Below are 21,501 nucleotides of genomic sequence, written 5' to 3' on the forward strand. Positions count from 1 at the left end.
CCTGAATGCATAGTAAAGTTTGGTATATCAGCATGAAGAATGATGTCGTATGTTTCATGGCAGGACAGTATGGCGGCACCGCCTGTAGATAAACCTTCCAACAAAGGCCCGTGTGATCAGTAGCAAGAATGGTTTTGTTTTCGGTTATCCTGAGGTTGAAAAATTGTGAGCCGCTGTTGCCCAAAGGCAAATTATAGTAGAACCTCAAGGATACGATCACGGCTGACCTGAATTCATAAAATTACTTGGCCACAGTGCACTGTATACAATAGGCAGAACTTCGGGTATTCCAAAAAAAGCCATTCATACCAGTGCATGATACGAACTCTAGCACCGTAACCTCACCCTCGAGCAATAAGAGCTAATGCCGCCATTGTTGGTGATGCGGTCCACAGATCAATAACGTCATGAGCGAGTGTGGATACGCGGCCCGCACACGACTGATGTTGTGACTGCAAGTCACTCTGCATGCACGAGGGGTGAACTGTAACCGCAGAGCTGCAAATTAATACCGACGGCCATAAGCAGATTTGTGTGAATGCACTTCCCATGTTTCTGCACTCCAATTTTATTTGTTCTGGGTGATTCGAAATTTCGACCGCAGCGGTGGCCTTTCCTTGAGCACTTATGTACCGTACACACTCATGTAAGGGCCACACTTTTTTTCCGCGATTTTGATGGGGTGCGACCCTTTCACGGAAGTGTGAAATTTTTGTTCAATTTTCGATCCACGTATAGAAAAACCTGTTTATTCGTGCCATATATGTCTAACGATGGGATATCTGGTGTCTAGCTGCGGACATCCTCGCTAGATGTCTTTGTCGGCATCGCAGCTCGGGCTCGGCTTGTCGCCGCTGCTCGGGTCATCCACACGTTCATGTACCCAATTGTCCTCAGTGCCGTCCACAGCACTGGAAATCCCGGTGACCTTAAAACTCTTTACAATAATGTCCACGGACGCCGCACGCCATGCGTTTAAAATCCAAGAGCAGACCAGCTGAAGTGACGCCCTCCTTAGTCGTCTGGTCGGCATTTTCTCGTGGTGGCCCGCTGCCATCTATTCAGAGTACCAGCGTCTGAATTCTGCCTTAAACGGCTTATTAATAGACACATCCAGTGGTTGCAGCATGCTTGTTAAACCGCCGGGGATGACCGCCAGGGCATACGAGCTTCTGCAAGAGAAGCCTTCACGCGCTCTGTGAGGTGGCCACAAAAGTTGTTCAATAACGAGCATGGCCTTCCGTTGCAGCAGGCCTCCCGGCCGGTTAGCTCACACCTTTTTCACCCAGTCCACCACTAGTTCATCGGACATCCAGCCCTTTTCTTGCACTCTGACGATGATTCCATTCGGGGAGCTCTCCTTCGGTAGCGTCTTTCGCTTAAACACTACGTACAGAAGGAGCTTCCTTCCGTCCGCTGCAACAGATAGCATTACAATGCAACGCTGACGCTCGGCACCGGTCGTGCGCACAAGGATGCTCTTCGCGCCGATTTGGCTGACCGTCCTGTTCTCAGGAGCATCGAACAAAACAGGCGTCTGGTCTGTGTTTCGCGCTCCGCTCGCAGCGCGTTAACAATGCAGTGAAACTTGATCACTTTGTCATCATACTCGCGTGGAAGTCTTTGGCAGAGTGTTGTCCAGTGGCGGATGCCGAGTTGTTGTTGCTTCATAAATCTCCAAAGCCATCCCTCACTTGCTTTGAAATCCGCAGGTGAAATGTTCATGTGGCGTGCGATTCAAGAGCCTTGACGCGGAGCATCTCGGTTGACAACGCATAGCTGTCTTTCCTGATGTCTGAGACGTATTTCGTGAGCTCCTTCTCGAGTGTTTGAAATTTGCACGGCTTGTCGCGGAATCCTTTTTTAGTATTTTTTGTTGCGGCCAGCTCTTCCTTTTGGTCGCGCTAGCGACACACACACTTGTTGTCGACGTGGAAATTCCGGTCGGCTGCACGTTTTCCATTCTGTTCGGCGTATGCGACAACTTGAAGTGTGAACGCAGCATCGTACGCGGTTAAGCATTTTTTCTTTTCCATCGCAAGCAGCTGTGCTATAGGCAGTTTGCTGGCGAGATTTTTTTTTTCAGAATTTGGACTGCCAAGTTGGGGGGAGCGGCCCTTACACGAGCGCGGCCCTTAGTCGAGTGTATACGGTAATTGTTACGCAATTTTTTTGAAAAGAGCTTTCAAAAAAATTTAACTTGTTCAAATGTACCTTATGGGGTTCTCTTGACATAAAAGAATTCAATAAGAATAAAACTGTCTTCCTGCCTATCATAGAACCTGAGTTACAGGGTTCCGAAGTTGCCACTTCAGAAATGCGAAAAAAAATTTGTATTCCCGTTTCTGAAGTGGCAGCTGCAATACCTTGTAACTCAATTTCTATGGTGGGCAGGATGATAATGTTACCTTAACTGGATTCCCTGGTGTCAAGAGAACCCAATGGCATACATTTTAGCAAGTTCCCTGAAGCAGCCTTTCTGGAAAGCTCTACACAAAAACTTGCACAACTAATACATAAGTGCTCAAGGAATTGTTTTACATGAAATTACGTGACATATTTAGAATCAGCATGCAAAAATACGTTCCCTCAAGATTTCAGAATTGTGACTGCATTAAGAAAACTTTATTTTCAAGACCAGGTTACCCCCTTAAAACTTCCACAATGCATGATCAGTACACCAAAAATTTATGACTTTCATTTAATGAGGGTTTACTGCTGCACAAGCACACGCATTGCATGGTTAAAACCATGCAGGTTTTAACATTTTTTTTTTGCCACCGTTCTGCTACTTCGTTAGTGTCAGTGTGCCTGTTTGACTTTCAACTTTTTTTACTACCATATTCTCTGAGGGCAACAGATTATAGAGCGCAGTCTATATTACCAAATTACCTTACCACAGCCTAACATACTCTCATATCAAAACTAGTTCTCTACTGAGAGCCATGTCTTGCTATAAGAGTGTGCTTAAGGAGGGAAGCTAGTCTTAGAAAAAAAATTTTTTTTTATTAATGTAGTAACAAGAAAAATTATGAAATCATCGGGGAACGTGTATTTTTGCATGCTGGTTCCAAATATGTCATTTAATTTTATGTACAACAAGTAGTTGTGCACTCATACAATATGCAACATTTTGTTTAGAGCTTTAATGAAATTCTGCTGCAGGGAACTTGCTAGAATGCATGCCATTGGCTTGTCTTGACATCAAGCTATGCAATAAGGGTAAAATTATTATCCCCCCTATCATAGAAGTTGAGTTACAGGGTTTTGAAGCTGCCACTTCGCAAACGGGAAGAAAAATTTGTATTCCTGCTTCTGAAGTGAAAACTTCAAATTCCTGTAACTCAACTTCTATGACAGGCAGGGTGATAATTTAACCTTTATTGCATAGCTTAATGTCAAGAGAAACCAATGGCATGCATTCTAGCAAGCTTCCTGTAGCAAAATTTCGTTAAAGCTCTAAACAAAATGTTGCATAACATATTGCATAAGTGCACAAGGACTTATTGTACATCAAATTAAATGACATATTTGGAATCAGCAGACAAAAATACATGCTCTCTGCAGATTTCATAATCGTGACTTGATTAAGAAATATTTTGAGACCCTCTTCCCCCTTAAACGGATCCTGTCAAAAGCTTTTTTTTTCCTCGAGCACTGCTAATTATGGCTCTGCTTAATCCCAACCATAACTGCTAGCCTTACCTTGATGGTCTCATCCCAGACGAGCTTTTCCCGCTTGCGCGGCTTGATGCCTTTCTGCTTGGCAAACTCTGCCCACCTTGTTAGTGGCTTGGGCTTGGGCACCTGTAGAACAAAGGGATTGAATAAGGATCAATGATCAGTTCAATGACCAGGATCAACGCTCAGTAAGGACCAGTTTCCTTTTGTGTTTTTGGTTAATGACTGGTTACTATTGGACTCAGCCACAGCTTTCAAGCAGAGTTCAACTGGTTAGTAGCGCCAATGAATTGGAATGGTGCTGCCACCTGCCCAGCAGACAGGACAACAAACACAACCAACCGTATTTCACACTCCTTGCTACCTTGCTCTAATATCCTCCAGATGGCACCACCAGTCAAGCCAGGTAGTTCTCTCTTTTATGAGGCCACGGTGTCCTAGGACACCTTGGCTGGTGATTCCAGACCAATCAGGCTAGTAATGGGGCCAAGTATGGCACCAAGTATGGCAAGTTGGGGTAAAGTATAAGGCATCCGTGCTATATTCGCCAATCACAAGCACAAGGCACGTGCAAACGTTCCTTAAAACGCTACTGACAAGAATTTCATCCAGTTATTGTTCTCAGTAAGAATTGATTTTTCTTGCTCTTTCTGGCTATGTTGATGTTTGTCGAGCACTAAAAGATGCATTCAATGCTGGAAAAATTGTTTTTAGTAATTTTCCCACCACTCGATCCACACTCATGATGTCTACACCAGAAAGGACTCAATGATTACAGTTTTGAATTGACTGATTTGAAGGCCTCCGGGATCCATGTTAAAATAACTGTTGATGCACAGCAGTGTATTTGCAAAACCAGCCAGCGAAGGCGACACCTCTATTTAATTTTTCACCTTTTATAACTTACATAAGAGCTTTGCTTTCAGCGAAATCAGTATCTTTGTTGCCAGAAAGCGTTACTCCCTTGACATAGACAAGCTTGAATTTCTCCTCAGCGTTCCTCAAAGTTGCTGAGCTGAATGTGCATAAAAGCAAGACGAGTGATTGTACATGGTGACCTCGCTACCTTCATGCCACACATTACCGCATGTTACATGACTTCCACTTTAGCAACCGCTAAAATCATAACTTCATAACATGCTTATTCACTCAGCTAGACACACGTAAAATGTAGAGAGAACATCCAGACTCCACTAGTTAGCATTACCGCTGCACCACGACCTGGCGTACACGTCTCAGCCAAGTAGCACTCAGTCCAATTTAAAAACTCGACACTGTATACATTGTGGTGCACCTCATTCTGCTCAGTTAGGATCGAAAAGAACACGTACACTGTGTTACTGATGAAATTAGATATAACAACTGCCAAATCTGAAGACACAAGCCACAGTCTATCTGCTTCCGAAAATGTCATTCAACAGCTATTGATCATAAAGCACTGTCAACTTCGATTAGCAAACCACAAACTTGTCATACAATTATAACCTCCCAAAACATACAGCCATTTATGTGGCACAGCCTCCATAGACAAGCGTCATGTTTGTAAACAAAGGTGGCGCTGCGGTCAGCAGCGACGCATAGTGTAGGCAAAAACACAGCATGCCTACACTGCACCAAGCGAAGCTGCCTTTGAAACCAAATGGAGTATGCGAATAATTCATAGCAACCATGTGGTTAGAAACATTTTTGTTTATGCTCTGAAAGTAGTTCTGCACTTTTTCAACCTGTTCGCCAGACGGAATTAGTAGGTGGAGCGCTGCATCGGGTGCTTCACCGTTCTTAGTCGGCGGTAAGTAACAGCGCGGCTATGGCGTATGAAAGCATGAAGTATGGGAGAAATTCCACCATTCTCAACTTCTGGGGCAATACAGCATATCAGATTGCTAGTGCAAGATGGGACAAACGACACAAAGCAGCTTTTTCACATTACGAAACTTGTGATGTGCTTGTTTACAAGTATTTTCGCCGAGCCACTTCACTCTGGACACCATGGAAATTAATGAATACTAATGTCATATAGCTGCTTTGAATAAGGCAAATGCGATCCGAGAGCTGCACAAGCGCATGCAGAGACATTTTCCTCGAGCTTCAAACCAAATTTACGCTCACTCTGCTAAGCTATAAATACACCATTTTGCTTCTTATTTTAGAATTTATAGTGATGTGTGCACACTCTGCTTGATTGGAGTGGCTTTTCGTGTGGTATTGAGTGTGTTCGCCAGGTTCTGATCTACCTACAATAGGAAAATTCAAATAATTTGGCAAATACCACTGCGTGACTGCCGAGATCCTAGCGTCATTGGAGTGGTGTTGAAACGACACACTTGTTTAAGGTTGCAAAAAAACAAAAAAAAAAACAAAAACTATGCATCTTGTGTGCTACTACTCGAGTCCGGCGCTGCTTCAAAGCTCGCGCGCTTAGCATGCCACGCTGTGAAAGCTGAAGGTGACTGGCAGCAGCTTTTTATCTTTTTTTTTTGTGCGAAGTGATGCTTGGGAAGGCGTCCGAGTGATTAGCATCTGAAAATGGCCCCCTGCTTTCAACTTACGGTCACAAGCACGTGGAATATCGCGCTTAAACTCACGCTGAGAGAACGACAGAATGAGAACGAGTTGCAGGTGTTAAATAAGTCTTGCACTGTTCACCACGCGACCAAACAAAAAGCAAAGATGCGGAGTCAGAGCTGATTAGGTTTCAATGCAGAAATGCAATGGTAGTCGCGAAGCCAATCCGTTGCCGAACCTGTCGTACTCCTTGGCCCCTGCCTGTCGCTTTTGAGCCTATCTGACTGCAATAAACTTGTGGAAACTTACGCCGCTTCTTTCCTTCTGCATTGCGGCTCAACCAACCACATGACAATTTATCAGCATGCTGTGAATTATGCCCAAAAATATGCAAGCGCGGCACACCCAATGTGAACGGTCCCGCCTTTTGCCTACACAATGGAAGTCGCTGCTAACACCAGCACCGCTGCATCTCCTTGATGTCACATCACGGCCTGACGCTTGCCTATACACAAGGGCATTTGCTACTTCCAATAATTTCATTACAACAGTAAATGTTCAAGAACTAATGCTGCTATTACCAAGTACAATCAATCAATTTTGCACAAAGACTATTAGTTTAGTGCAGACAACAATCTTTTAAACGAGCCAGCAGCAAGCACAGTGTCAACAAAAAATACCTCACCGGTTTCTCACGTGGTATCCTTGTGGTCCCCTCCGGCAACTGTGAAATCAAAAAATCAAATGCCTCAGGCAATATTGACACTTGCTTTCCGATTCTGTGCGAGGGTTAGATAATGCACAAAATGAACTGCTGTGCAGCAATCGCAACGTCATGAAAAGTATTGTTTATGGGTAAATCACATGACCTTTCTGTAATGTGAAGAAGACTGTGCATGCAGTCAAGATAGTACGGCCTTGTCAAACAGTTTTGGGGCTTTTTGGGATGACTCTCGAGTGGATTTTATCAAAAACTGTCACCCGCCGCGGTGGCTCAGTGGTTACGGCGCTCAGCTACTGATCCGGAGTTCCTGGGGTCGAACCCGACCGCGGCAGCTGCGTTTCGATGGAGGTGAAACGCTAAGGCGCCCATGTGCTGTGCAATGTCAGTGCAGATTAAAGATCCCCACGTGGTCGAAATTATTCAGGAGCCCTCCACTACGGCACCTATTTATTCCTTTCTTCTTTCACTCCCTCCTTTATCCCTTCCCTTACAGCACAGTTCAGGTGTCCACCGATATGTGAGACAGATACTGCGCCACTTCCTTTCCCCAAAAACCAATTTTCAATTTCAAAAACTGTCATGCATAAATAAAAGAAAAAGAAAATGCAATGCTCGTATCTGCAGTCTTTGAAAATGTCACTATGCTTATTCACACAGACCACATACAAGCAGCAGCCTGTCACAACAAATTTACGCCGGACATCACATTTATGCGTGACGTCCCACACATATCCCAAAAGCTTTGACATCTCCAGAACCTGTGCCTCGGCTTACACACCTCATTTAATTGTGCACCAGAGGAAACCTCACTCTGCGAGCAGAGGCCAAGGCTTGCCTTTGCCAGCTCAGTCAGCACTGGGAAACTATAAGAATGAGCTACAATGCAGGGCCAGTGGTACATGCTCAGAATGACGGGAAAACTTCATGTACCAGCTCATTCACCAATACTTGTTTCATGCCTTGTTTTTGACATTTTTATTTTTTTTTGGAAAGTGCAGCATGCAAAACAAGATGCCTCCTTTCCCATGCAGTCCCTTCCACCCCAAGCACCAGGAAAAAAAAAAGTGCTGCAAAAAGAAACCGGGAACACAGCAGGAACTTCTGAAACAGGTGGGGCAGGAAACTGCACACAGGAAATCGACACGTGCCGCCAACTGGCAGGGAAAAAAATGAATGCCAAACCAAGCTTCTCGTTCCCTTGATATCTGTTCCACCTTTTCCATTAGACACCAACAGCAATGCAAGTGGCTGGCCGATGTTGCTTTTTCACTGCTGGGTTCCCGAGTAAAGACTGTTTTACATTTCTGCCAGACTACTACTACTACACCCTTCAATGTCGACCGTATTAACGAACAAAACAGACAGCAAGCTGAGATCTTTGTACAAAACTTAGGAGCAAAGACGTCAAAGTATATGCACAAAAATTACTGAAAGCTGTTGGGCAAAGATGCTGGTACCGCTAGGATGACACTTATCTGTGATGTGTCACAAGAATTAACCACAGGCATTAACACAACTGAAGAATAACAAAAAAAACCAATGCCAGGCTCTGCTTCCTTCCTATTGTGTCTCTTAAAAGTGGCTAGCCCATGTAAATTGTAGAACAGAACGGCCAAGGTTTTCAACAATCCTCCACGATCTTACCACAGCGACGACAACATCTTCTTTCCTCTCTGTAGGCAGCTGCAAGAAAAGAAATAGAAACAGTGTGTAAGCACTGAACACAAAGTTCGATTAACCACCAGGAAGGTGGACGCTAATGAGTAATTACTCTCTTATTAAAATACCAATCCCACTCTCGTGGTCCTCGATCCGAGTTTGAACCCGGAACCCACCCCACCGGAATAGTCACTCGACCAACTGAGCTAACCAGAACGGCTAGCACATGGTAGTGCAACAGCAAATTGATCAGCAATTTGAAATGCAAATGATGTGGGTGTAATGTTTTGGGGAGAATCCCCAAGGTGCAGTAGAATTGTGGATGCTGGGTGGAGGGCAGTAAAAGTAACAACTCCCTTATTACAACTCTACACCACGTTTGGGTATTCCTTCTAAAACAATGGACCAAAACTATTTCGACTTCCAAGTTGTTGATCAATTCGTTCTCACCCTACCATATCCTAAACCATCCTGGTTAGTTCAGTTGGTAGAGCGACTGCCCCAGTGAGGCAGTGGTCCCGGGTTCAAACTCCAGACCAGTGCGAATTTTTCTTCAACTACAAAGTTTCCGTGGAAACTCTGCAGCTTTCCTTTGTAGCCACATCATTTCGCATGGGTGGATGCCAATGAATAGTTACTCCATTATACCATAAAAGAAAGCAGTGTCTTTTGCCTTTGTACACATAAACAGAAAAAAAGATAATGGTGACAGAAGAAAAGGCATCAAGATGAGAATATTGAGACATGACAACGTGCAACTTTAACACTAGTACCCCCAGCAAGCTTAGCACCTTTCTCACCTAACCTCAGCAAACATGAAACAAACAACACCTTCAACTGGTCGTTGCCACACTCTGGTGAGCAGTATTGTACTTGAGTGGTCAAAAGAAGGTGCTCTTCACATGTCTGGTTGTCTCTTTATGAGCAACCACTCGTGGTTTGCATGGCAACTTCCCAATGACCCAAGTGGTGCTGGCACGGCAGAGATCTACGGCACGATGGCACGGCCTAACTGAGGTGAACAGCTACGTGACGGTGCTTTGAGCTCACACCGAGGATAACCCCATCCAATTTTTGTCTTCAGTAAAAACTGATTCTTCGGTTCTTTCTGACTACGCTGGTTTTTGTCCAATTGCCGATAAAAATATTGCCCATAAAAATTGGAGTTCATAATTTTACCACACCTCGATTAAAACTCGTGATATCCAGGCCAAAAGGGACACTGTGATCACTAGCGGAAGTGAATGACGTTGTGGCCTGGACTCGGGGATTTGTGCCCAGAAAACTGTCTCGGTGTCTCTGCAGTTTGCTAGCACAAGCAGCTAATGGTGATGATTTCAGTCATTTTCAGGTATTTTCTCACTTAAGTAAGGTCTGTTCTCGATGAGAGTAGCGTCCTTGTTATGGGGAACTTGGGAGGAAGTTTGCGGTGCCGATTGCAGCGCCATAGCACACTGCCTAGTGAGAAGAGCAAGAAGTTTTTGGTAGTACTCTTAGTACATTTCCGCGCCACCTTCGGGCGCTTATTGGCGTGAGTCTCTGCGCTCTGTCAAAGGTGCACGTGCCGTGTGTCAGCTATCTGGGCTATGCTGGGAGAAGCTAGGCAATGAATGCTGTCAGCCAAACGCGGGTATCTAATCGTGCGGAATGTGTTCTTGCGTTTGCAGCGAGCGGCAAAAGCGGCTGACAAAAGCAGTTTTGAGTCACCGAATAGAACAATTGCAGTGCCACCTTAACAGCGCAGGTTCCCCATAAGAATACGATAATCTATCATTAAAGGCCAACGATGATTTGCCCGCAGTGTTCCTTAAAATAAACTGGTATTCGCAGCAGTTTCAAGTCGATGTTGTTAGCCAGCTACGCTCTGTGAATGCAGTGCCATCTCAGAATCTTTTTTATTTAAGAGCATGGCAACTGTGACAGAAGTGCTAATGCCGATGATTGCATTACGGCGTTTTCAAGTGTGGAAGAGGCTTAGCACAATGCCATATTTGCAGTGTCTTTGACAATACGTCTTTGCAGCTGCTTTGCTGTGCCATGTGAATGCAATACATGTTCCCTTGCATAAAGAGAGTAAAAAAACCTGGATGTGCACAGTGAAGGTGCAATGCCCTAGTGACACAGCTCATAGTAGCAGTGTTGCCCAACAAGACAACATTTTTTTGCGGTGACACCAACGATAACCGCTGGTCCTTCAGGGTGACGGAGTGGATTCCAAGACAAAGTAAGCGTAGCAGGGGGCGGCAGAAGGTTAGGTGGCTGGATGAGATTAACAAGTCTGCTGGCATATGGTGGCTGCAGCTGGCAAAGGACAGGGTTAATTGGAGAGACACTTGAGAGAGGCGTTTGCCCTGTAGTGATGATGATGATGATGAAAAGCTAAATGAGCTCCAGAATATTCAGCTCTGTTCTCCTCAAGTGACCACCACTCTGACAGCAGCTTGCATATTTGGGCTGTCGGCAAAACTCATACTGAGGGCCTGCATCAGATATGCACGAATCTCTGAATTCTCTGAATTGGAAAATCAAAACAACCAGTCGAAGATGCCATGAGCCGGAGACTTCCCGCAACATGTAAATGGTGCTTGCCTCCTGCTTGAAGTCAAAACAATGCAACAGTCTTATCCAGCATGACCGTGAAATCACAACCATGGCCGGGAAATCACAACAGTGAGATGTCTACAATGTACTTGGATTAAACCGGTAATGGTAAAGCACTGTAGTGTAACCAGGTGCCAACAAAACAAGAGCCACAGCAAAATCACACAACATGAACCTGTACCTCAAAGAGTTTGTTGATGAGAAGCTGTGTGTCATCTCTGGCGAGTTCCTTAAGATACTCTTCTCGTGACTGTGACCTGCATTTTAAGAAAAAATATGAAGGAAAGTGTTACCATGCTGCAAAAAAATGAGAACAGTGCCCCATCATGAGAGGTGAATGCATATTACACATGTGTAGGCAACACACGGCTAAAGCGGCCATCGTGAACATATGCCAAACTATTGGCATGAAAGTATGAATCACATACTGAGGTCACACAAACAAGTGCAAGTGGAAAAGGCCACAAATAGTTCCGGAACTTGTCTTCGGGGTATAAAAGGGACATCCCCCTCAGGCGGTTGGGCACATGCAAGCATCGAATCAAAGCTGCGTGCTTTTAACTCTATGCTGGGTGCACAGTGGCATGCTTTCATTTTCGGCAGTGTGAAGCCTTGCCTTATTGGCATAGGTATAGATCAATTTGTTGCTAAAATGCCTGCTTGGAGCAAGCTGGAGAAGCAATCTGCTTGTGGTGCAGTTTGGACCAGCTGGAGCAGCACTCATCAATGTTCACTGCAATGTGGCAGAGAACTACGGTGCAACCAAACTCTCTGCTTGGCCTCGCGTCGCGTGTCTATGTTCTTGAGGGCGGCAAAGGCATGTGTATCTTCCAGAGCCGGAGGTAAGTCGTGCAGAGGGGCTCACGCAGCATCTGCAGAAGTCCAAAGTTTTGGGGGGAACTCTCCGAGGAGGAAGACATTTTAAATGCTGGTGATGCATAACGAGCCACACACCAAGACGAGAAGAAGACCCTTTGGGTGCTTTACTTTCGTGAACAGCTCATTTTAAAGCCAAGAAAGAGAGGAAAACGGCTGGTTATGGCCAGAGGAATTGAATGAGTGCCAGAAGATGATGCCCGGCCCAACTGAGGACTGTCCCAGAACGAATGGACTTGTACTCTCTACACAACAGCTACCTTCCCTATTTTGTTTTCTCTCAAAGCTTCATCTACATCCAACCCAGAAGCCTCTTCATGAATATAGCAACCACAACTTCTTAAACTTGCACATACACAAACTTCCTAGCAACTGTAACCAGCGCAGCTAGGGTGTCTGGAAGAGGAGGTGTGAAAAACTCCCCGCAGAGAGGAGTGGCCCCGTTTGCATGAATGCCGCTAGGGCCAACCAGGGCTCTGCAGTCTGAGGTGCCGTCGGAGTTCCGGAGGAGACGACAGAGCGAAGGCAGTCTGTGCGTGGTTTGGCGTGGTTCGTCGTCGTGTGTTTCAGTGCGGTTGGCTGCATGTGGTGTTCTTTATGCTAGCTGCATGATGGCAGAATGCCATCTACGTCTAAGAAAAAGATTCAGAGATGGTGCTTTGTTCCAGGGTGCAATTCCGGTTATAAATCGTGCTCAAAAAAGTGTCGACTTTCTGTCCGCTGGCTTGCCCTAATCTCTTCTTGAAGTGGGCGCCGATATTCCCAGAGCCGACAATTCGCTGCAGGAGAATTCACTTGTCTGTGAAAGATGGTTTGACGCAAGTTGCAAACTTTTAGCATTTCTATGCATGTTGATGCTTTGAGAAACTTGGTGTAACAAAAAAAAAAAGTTCTGAAGCTCTCTAAAGCTGAAGTTATAATGGCGTGCTGCATCTCTCAACTGAGTTCATGGTTTGACAGCAGCAGTCTTCCAAGCGCTGATTTTTCTCGCTTTTCTTGTCTGTCAACAGGCATATCCGACGAAAATTCCTGCACACTGTGAACGGCACTGAGCTAGTGATCCCGCGCGACGTTCCAGTTTTAAGACAGGATGCAGTGCCTACACTCTTTAAGAACCTGCTGAAGTACATCTCTAAATCATTGCCATTGCCAATGGACAGGAAGAGGCGAACAAGCAACTCGCAGGACTGTTCCATCGAAGAAGAAGCGCACAGAACCAGCAAGATCCGCATGTTCGCAGGAACTGTGCAGAGGCAATAGATGTTGAGGAAACGGTTAGCGGCGATTCAGCCGTGCACTTCATATACAACCTGCCGCGTCCATCGGAATGCTGGTCTATCCATACATACAAGAACAAAAATGCAATTTCACACTAAACTGCAGAGTATGTCAGTACTGAGATTCCACCTTTTTTTTTCCACAAGACTGTTTTGATCGATCGACAAGAAGAAAAAGCCTTAGTACAGTTCAGCGTATTTCCACCAGGCCTCTTTCATTTTCAACATGTCATTCAGTCGAAAAAGGAAGAACAGGAAGTTAGACAAGCTTAATTTCATTGACGTAGGCTGCACGAGGCACCCCACAGCAGGGCCAACGGACTTTCGGGGAACAAGTACTTGGAGAGACTCTGAAATCTCTCACCGTAACCTGTGTGATGGTTTAATGATGTTTTTTCCAGGTATAAATGTAAAAAAGAGATGCCAGAATAAACTTCCCGGATGATCCTTGCTTTAGAACCATCACATCTATCACTATCCTCGTGACGTCACCGACATCATTTCGTTGTACAATGCGCAGCTTCAGCGGTGAAAGCCGGGCCAGGTGGCGGTAACCCGAGTAGCCATTCGTGTGGCCTTTCGTCTTGCTCCGTGCACAACAAAATGCGGAAGGATGCCAGGGCGCGTTGGGAAAAGGTCCCATTCAAGCCATCTAAACAAGGATCTACGAAGCCGCTGTCAGTATCCCCTGGTTCAACGAAGAAAATCACGCTACGTTTCCCGAAAAACCAAGAATTAAGTTTTACTACGGCGCAATTAAATGACACGCTGGTCTGCCTCACAATGCATGTTTATACGCGAAACGTGTTTCTTTTGTGACAAGTCTCAATCGGCACAGTGCTCATCATACCAGGTTTATTCGTGATGTAGGCACGCATGCCCGTGCGATGACTCTACTAAAGTGAACCCGATCAGTATAAAAGAGCACCTCCACGAGGTACTCCCACGATTTTTCGGTTTCAGTTCGCTCTTCCTAAACATATGTCAAACACGTAGTTGCGCGGACAACGCGATCCCTGATCCCAAACGACACAGCCAGTGTCAGTTTAAACCAAAGACACAGCAAAGTATCGCGAGTCTGCCTGCGGCTGTTATTACGCACAAAGAACGCATCGAAATGAAACGACGATTTTCTAGGAACTCCCGACTTTCGCTCCCTACACACCCTATGACGCAACTACGGCCGACACGTGCAGAGTGTTTACAACCGTTTCCGGGCCCCTTACTTGAGCTTGGCGCAATCCAATGGGTTTGGATCTGTGGCGAGAAGATTTCCGAGGTCGAACTCAAGATCCAAGTCCTTTACGACTTCGATGGGTTTGTATGATGCCTCTTTTTCGGCGGCCTCTAACAAAATTTGCTGCGCCAAGGCAGCCATGTTAGTAAAGAACAATGTTGCCGCTCTAGCCTTACCTCAGTGGTAAGGTGCCGCTGACTTTAGAACGTTAAAGGATTAAAGGACTAATGCATATATTTAAACAATATAAAAAATATTTTGTTGTTGCTGTACAAAATAAAAAGTGGTGCGAATTTTACTAGTGGAAAGAATATACATAAGTTTATTATTAAATAAATGTTAAATAAGCCGTAAGAAGTTTTAGCAAGCAAAATATAAAACATTCAAGATTCAAGAAACGTTTTAAAACTTTAAATTGTGTTTTTGTTTACTTTATTAGTAACCAACACTTATTAAAATTTATATCGTAGTTGGTTTCTCAACCGCCAGATGGCAACACAACACTGCAAGTTGGCGACTTCCGCTACCTCTGCGAGTGCACACCAGCCTCTCCTAAAGTTACAACAAAGGGCCGTCGATTGGCTACATGTTTTTACATCGGCCAATCGGGGCCGCGTTTACAGTGAGTGCGACGTCGGTGCTTTCGCCAGCCGCCGCCGCTAGCGAGAATCAAGCGAGTGCTCGCTGTTATCCGCGTTGGCTAGCGGCCTGGCTCGTGCGATTTCGCCTCTGCGATGACATGAATAGTCGCGGGTGCCGTTTCTGTGGTGGTTTCTTCGTCGTCGTGCCGGATCTAGCCGCTACCGTGCTCCTACTACCTCATCCGTGCACCGTGGCGCGGTGATCTCTCCGGCGCGGTTGCTCGTGGTGTGAGCTTGTGGTGTTGGTGCTGCTGACGGAGCTGCGGGCGAGATGCGGTGAACGCCACAACACGACGACGCGTGTTTGTGCATCCCCTCCCCGTCCTTACTTATATTTTTTTTTCGTACTTCAGTGTATACTTCTGTTTTAAGCCCCTGACGCCCTGTGGCCGGTTTTTGTTCTCCAAATTCCAACCCCGCCCCGTAGTTGGTGCTTGGTTTTCCGACGACGCCGACTGAGCTGGTTCTTCCCGAGGAAGCACACCGCTAGTCGTCAAGATGAAGAAGCAAATCCTACGAGTCAAGCAGCTTGCGGATCAGACGCTGCTAGGGTGAGTTCGTCGCTTTTGGCTTTGTCAAACCCCCCCACACCAGCCGTTTTGTTGTTCCGTGCGGCAAACCCGTCTTCTTTCCACAGGTCAGCGTCCACGAAGTCACGGAAGCCGAAGTGGCTCGTTTTTTTGTTTTTGTGTAGGCGTGTTCACGGTTCTTTTATTACTAGTTTTTGCTTTCCAGTGCGCGCTTGGGTAGCGAAACTCAACACTCGTGATTCATCCCCCGTGGAGGCGACCGCTGACCAAGCGAAAACGCGAGACGCCCCATCGGTTCCGAAATTTTTTGTTTGTAGTTACTGTTTTCGGCTTTTCGCTCGACCAATATTTTCCCTACAGGCAGTATATCTCTAGCAGAGCGCCTGCCGACTGGCGCTTTTCGACGGGCTTTGCAGCCTTAAACTAGTGACTTCAGCATTGCAAGCCATTGGGTAAAGTGAGTTGTGGTTGCACTGTAAGCTGCGCTCAGTGTTTTGCATTATAAGTAGTGCCCGCTTTACACTCGGTACCCATAACGCATCTGTTGAACTAACAGAATCTGCATTGCATGTAATGTTGTTCCGTGCCGAGTTTCCATTCCGAAACGGCGCGGCTTGACAAGATATGGGAAGTGTTGTGACGTCCCGAAGCGGATGGTTTTTTTTTTTTTTTGCTATTCGGTCTGTCGATTGGTAGTAGTCACTGCTTTCAGAAACCCTCGTTAGCAAAGGGCTGCGCTCCTGAACGTCAAACTCCGCTTTTTGCTTCCACATCGTCATGTAGTGAAAGCGCAGACTCGCAATGATTGTGCTTCTTAGCGTGGTTTTTCAGCTGTCGGTTTTTATATGCTTCACGATTGCGCCTACGTGCAGGCCTGTTTTATGGTGCGGTTGTAGCGGTCAAAAACGTGCAAACGACGCCTAAAAACTGAGTGCAGTTTCGCGGAGGGAAGTTTCAAGCAAGCCGAAATTGTATGCAGTCGCCTTGAGGTAGTACGGGTCTTGTGCGACCTTGGTGCCAGCTGACTCAGTCGAGTTTGTTTTTGTTCCGTGCCGCGTGATAAAAACGCGCGGTACGAAATCCGGCAGTTTCTATTCGTCTGCGGCTGTCATCCCTTCGGGCTGTTGCGTCGGCAAAATGCGCCTTTTCTCGAACAGGACACCGCGTTTCGAGCGCACGGGGTTAGATAGGGCAAATACGATATTGCTTTATCGGGATGATCACGCGAGCGCCCCTCTTATATCTCTGTCGACAAGGGCGACCTGGAGGAGAAATCCCGGCTCGCTGATAACGATGGGGGGCGGAGAGCCGTGTTAGGACGCGCTGTTCAGGCCTGCTACGCGGACACGGCGCAGATGGTCACACGACGCTGTGCCTGACTCATTGTTGGTTGTCGCTGTCTGCTGCAGAAATAATAAAAGAGCTTCACTCCGCTGAAAGGTTATTTAGGTTCACTGACGTCAGTCTGCCCTGATTGGGCTCTGGTGTCATGAGTCCCCTCTCTAGAGTATGAATTCCCGGAATAGCGCCACGACGCCGATGTATGGATCGATGGAGTCGTAATCTGCTAATCCAGCATCTTCAAATTGGTTTCCGGGGTGGAGGCGCTCTTTTATGCATATATGTGAGTGGCACGTAGCATCGCATTTTCTTCTGCGAGTCCTGGTGCGTAGCAATATGATGAGCGCTTCGTGGAGACGGTCGTGTCGAAGCGATTGACGAGTTCTAGAACCCTTTCTCTGTCTCAAATTCGTTTCTATTAACGGATGGCATGTGTGGTCGCCTCGGGTAAACTGCATTCACTTGCATGTCCTGTTCATAATAACAATTGGTTTTTTGGGGGGAAAGGAAATGGCGCAGTATCTGTCTCATATCTTGTTGGACACCTGAACCGCGCCGTAAGGGAAGGGATAAAGGAGGGAGTGAAAGAGGGAAGAGATAGCTGCCGTAGTGGAGGGCTCCGGAATAGTTTCGACAACCTGGGGATCTTTAACGTGTCCTGTTCATGAAAATCTATTTTTGTGGACAGCACTAGCAGTTATTACTTTACCACAGCATGCACATTGGCATGATGGGGGTTTCTGTTGCCGAGATTTAGCGGCTCGTATAGCGCAAGGTACGTGGCCATGCCGTCACCTGTCCCAGACATGCTGGTACTATCCGCAGCGCCTGATCTTACTACCGTTGGCCACCTGCTGTGCGAAGGCGGCACATTAGTAAACCGCGCGCGGTTAACGCGACGCCGTGTCATTGACCGCGCAGTTGCCAGCTGCTACGCCTAGAATGGAGTTGATGCAGACATTGTCCTCGCATACCATTGAAAAGGCCAAGAAAACATTACGTAGTATTCTCGGGTGGGCCGCTATCAGGTCTTCCATCTCAAGGGGGGGGGGGGGGGGGGGGGGGGGAGCTCATCGAGAGGAAGAACAGAAAGCAGACGACTCGACAAGGACAGAATATGAATTGCGATTCTTGGCGAGTGTGAGAAAATGCGTGCCTTGCGTAGATGCGTTCATTGTGCGTGTGTTGATTGCACTCCTCGAAGCTGCATTAGCAGTTGCGTTGATAACAACCAGGTCGAACACGAGGTTGTTGTTCTGTTCACAATAACGACATTAGCATAGATGGGAACTGATGCCCGGACTTGTGAAAATTCGTTTTTACACTTCGGAAGAGAGGCGTCTCAAAGCCCGTTGTCCATATACATTCAGCTATGGCAAGGAGTTGTCGGTGTATCGGCTATTTTCACTACAAGTGACGGCGCGAAGCCGTTTTTGTTTTATGGGCGATTGCGCTGTAAGTTTGGGCTCCGTGCGTGATGGTAGATTTAATAAGGTTGCTGCTCTGTGTGATATTATGGTGGCTGCGGTAGCGAAATGCAGGATGTAAGAGAGAAATTTTACAAGGAAAAGCCATTCCGAATCTCGTGTTTTTGTCGACAAAAAGTCGAATAAAACCCCGCCCCTCCAGGGATGAACCTTAAATTCGCCCTTTAACGAAGAGCGCTCATATACTTGACGGTTTTCAAAAGATGTAGCAACTTGGAAACGTTGCGCATGTTACTCGCAGGCATTTGTTGTGTGACTCATTTTATGCCACTGCATTCGGTATCACCCACCATCGCATGAACGCGAGATGCGCGATATATGGGCCGTTGAAGCTTTGCAGTGTGAATTAATGCCGCGTGATAACGAGGCCAATATCTGGCCCGCTATCGAGTCCACTGTACAAGGTGGAAATCAAACATTTTCGCTCATGAAACTCATCAGAAGTTGATTTTCGTTGCACTATATATTGGAGGCAGCGAATATAGGAAAAATTGAAGTAGAAATAAAGCACTAAATGATCAGCGAAAGCAGATTGGCATAGATGCTAACTTCACTAAAATCAGAACTCTTACAGCCTAGTATAGAAAAGACCAGCAAAATGTAACACAATTACCGGAGCTGCACGCTGTTTTCACAGACTGTGGAAACAGAGCTGTGACGTCATTTCATTTTTTTCCATCCCGTTTCCACTTCATCGACGCTGAATGAATCCTTTCAATCAAAATCAAAAGTTTGACACGAGTGGCGCTGAAAGGGCTGTTCTGTATTTAACTGCAAATTTCTTCTTCGCGGTGAATGTCTCTGCCGCCGTACGAACGTTTTTAGGGTCGCAAAAGTCTTATAATTGTTTAGTAATTAAAAAAAAAATGGGTGCAAAATAGTGTGCGTGCTTCCATCTACCGGTTGTAAAAATAATAATAGTAATTGGTTTTTTGAGGGAAAGGAAATGGCGCAGTATCTGTCTCATATATCGTTGGACACCTGAACCGCGCCGTATGGGAAGGGATAAGGGAGGGAGTGAAAGAAGAAAGGAAGAAATAGGTGCCGTAGTGGAGGGCTCCGGATTAATTTCGACCACCTGGGGATCTTTAACGTGCACTGACATCGCACAGCACACGGGCGCCTTAGCGTTTTTCCTCCATAAAAACGCAGCCGCCGCGGTCGGGTTTGGTTTTGGGGGAAAGGAAATGGCGCAGTAATTGTCGCATATATCGGCGGACACCTGAACCGCGCCGTAAGGGAAGGGATGAAGGAGGGAGTGAAAGAAGAAAGGTGCCGTAGTGGAGGGCTCCGGAATAATTTCGACTACCTGGGGATCATTAAAGTGCGCTGACATCGCACTGTAGTACACCGGCGCCTTAGCCTTTCGCCTCCATCGAACGCGGCCGCCGCGGTCGGGTTCGAACCCGGGAACTCCGGATCAGTAGCCGAGCGCCCTAACGGTCACGTTTCCTGCTCGTCCGCCGACTCCGACACCCTCATAAAAATGGTCTATAGACTTTTTGTAGCATTCCAATAGTCTATTGCCTTCCTATAGTTATTTCCTTGTCTGCTGATAGTCTGTAGACAGGTCTATTAAGTGTGTGACAGCGATCTATATATAGACTATATATCGATAGATTGTCTATGGACTGCTTATAAGATTTGTATTCCCTGTGGCTAATCTATAGTCTTTCTACAGAAAGGCTCTAGAGTTCATACGAAACTCTGTGAACGGTGTATAAATTGCCAAAAGTAATTTTCTTTCGATGATGTTTCAGCTACTATTTCCCGCGGTTCCACTGTTCGAAGTCAGGAAATCGTGAGATGTCCCGCCCTCTTCCGTGGCAGCTGTGGAATAGTTTGTTGCACCGCTACCTCCGCCATTTTCACCTCATCGTGTTCTATTTGTATTCACCAGAAACGGAGCAGTTCATTTTCAAAGCATAGATTGTCGCGAGTGTTGTGCAGCGTCCTATACTGCAACAGAGGTCGAATGGTCAGGTCTCCATTTGCTTCAGAGTATTGACCCGAGCGTCATCATCATGCATCGTCTGGCATTGACGAACGGGAGGTTAGAAGGTTGGTGGAGGAAGTCAAGGGAGAGGTGAATTTGGAAAGGAAAATATAGTCAAACTAGACTTTTTAAAAGCGAAATAGAAGGAAAGGGAAAATAAAACTAACAAGGAGGAAATTATAGGCTAGGTGGCGCAAGCTGCCGCCCGATACAAAGGGTAGTGCCATTATCATGCATCCATCCATCCATCTGCTAGCACCGCCTCGGCCTCGTCAGCCTCGTCGTCTGCCCCACTTTCCCCCTTCGGTCTCGGCCTCTAACCAAGCGCAGTTAATAGACACGCCGGTGCAATTAAGGCCAGAAACGTCATGCCGGCCGAGGTAACTGCGATCACGACGCATTCAGCACAAAGGAGGGGCAGTGCCGTTAATCTCTCCGGCCTTTAATACGCCGGCGAACGCTTAGTTGGCCAACATAGGAGCGTCGTCGCTTTTTGCGATTTGAAGGCAAAATATAAAAACGTGCCTTTGATCAAATGGCAAACCACGGAATAAACGAAAACGGAATTTGAACTGCAAACAACGAATACTAAAAGAGAAAGGGGGGCAAGAGTTTTGAATACAAATGTTTGTGCTTTGATTTTTTGTTTTTGTTCGGCCGGGAAACAACGTTAAAACCTTAAGTTGGGCTAGTTGGTAACGGCTTAAAGGAATCATATTCTTAGCGGTAAGAAACAGACACAACACCAAGCTACACACACACAGGACACCCGCTAGACTTCAACTGTCTTTACTGGACACTTGTACGACATAAATATGTATCACTGAGCACACGCAGCTGCCTCGTCATCCGCATCAGGTCTAACTACGCCCTCCCCTCTCCTGCAAGGCATACGGTTGCGCAGATAAACAATCTCTTTTTCTGCCAATGCCAGGGAGGGAGTCCG

The 21,501-nt window shown here is 46.3% G+C and overlaps 2 protein-coding genes across 2 annotated transcripts in view; one reads left to right on the forward strand and one right to left on the reverse strand.

The window, feature by feature from the left end:
* Positions 1-14,735, reverse strand: part of LOC144101609 (ribosome biogenesis regulatory protein homolog) — a 34,366-nt gene extending 19,631 nt beyond the window's left edge. The window contains exons 1-5 of the mRNA XM_077634752.1: positions 14,550-14,735; positions 11,352-11,427; positions 8,555-8,593; positions 6,872-6,910; positions 3,706-3,807 (exon numbers count right to left, since the gene is read on the reverse strand). Coding sequence (XP_077490878.1) covers positions 3,706-3,807; positions 6,872-6,910; positions 8,555-8,593; positions 11,352-11,427; positions 14,550-14,701 — 408 coding nt within the window. The 5' untranslated portion in view covers positions 14,702-14,735. The remainder of the gene's footprint in view (positions 1-3,705; positions 3,808-6,871; positions 6,911-8,554; positions 8,594-11,351; positions 11,428-14,549) is intronic.
* A 360-nt stretch (positions 14,736-15,095) lies between these two features.
* Positions 15,096-21,501, forward strand: part of LOC144101613 (uncharacterized) — a 99,162-nt gene continuing 92,756 nt past the window's right edge. Inside the window, exon 1 of the mRNA XM_077634755.1 lies at positions 15,096-15,752. Coding sequence (XP_077490881.1) covers positions 15,700-15,752 — 53 coding nt within the window. The 5' untranslated portion in view covers positions 15,096-15,699. The remainder of the gene's footprint in view (positions 15,753-21,501) is intronic.

Source organism: Amblyomma americanum, chromosome 8 (assembly GCF_052857255.1).
Source record: "Amblyomma americanum isolate KBUSLIRL-KWMA chromosome 8, ASM5285725v1, whole genome shotgun sequence".
In the NCBI taxonomy this organism is placed as follows: Eukaryota; Metazoa; Arthropoda; class Arachnida; order Ixodida; family Ixodidae; genus Amblyomma; species Amblyomma americanum.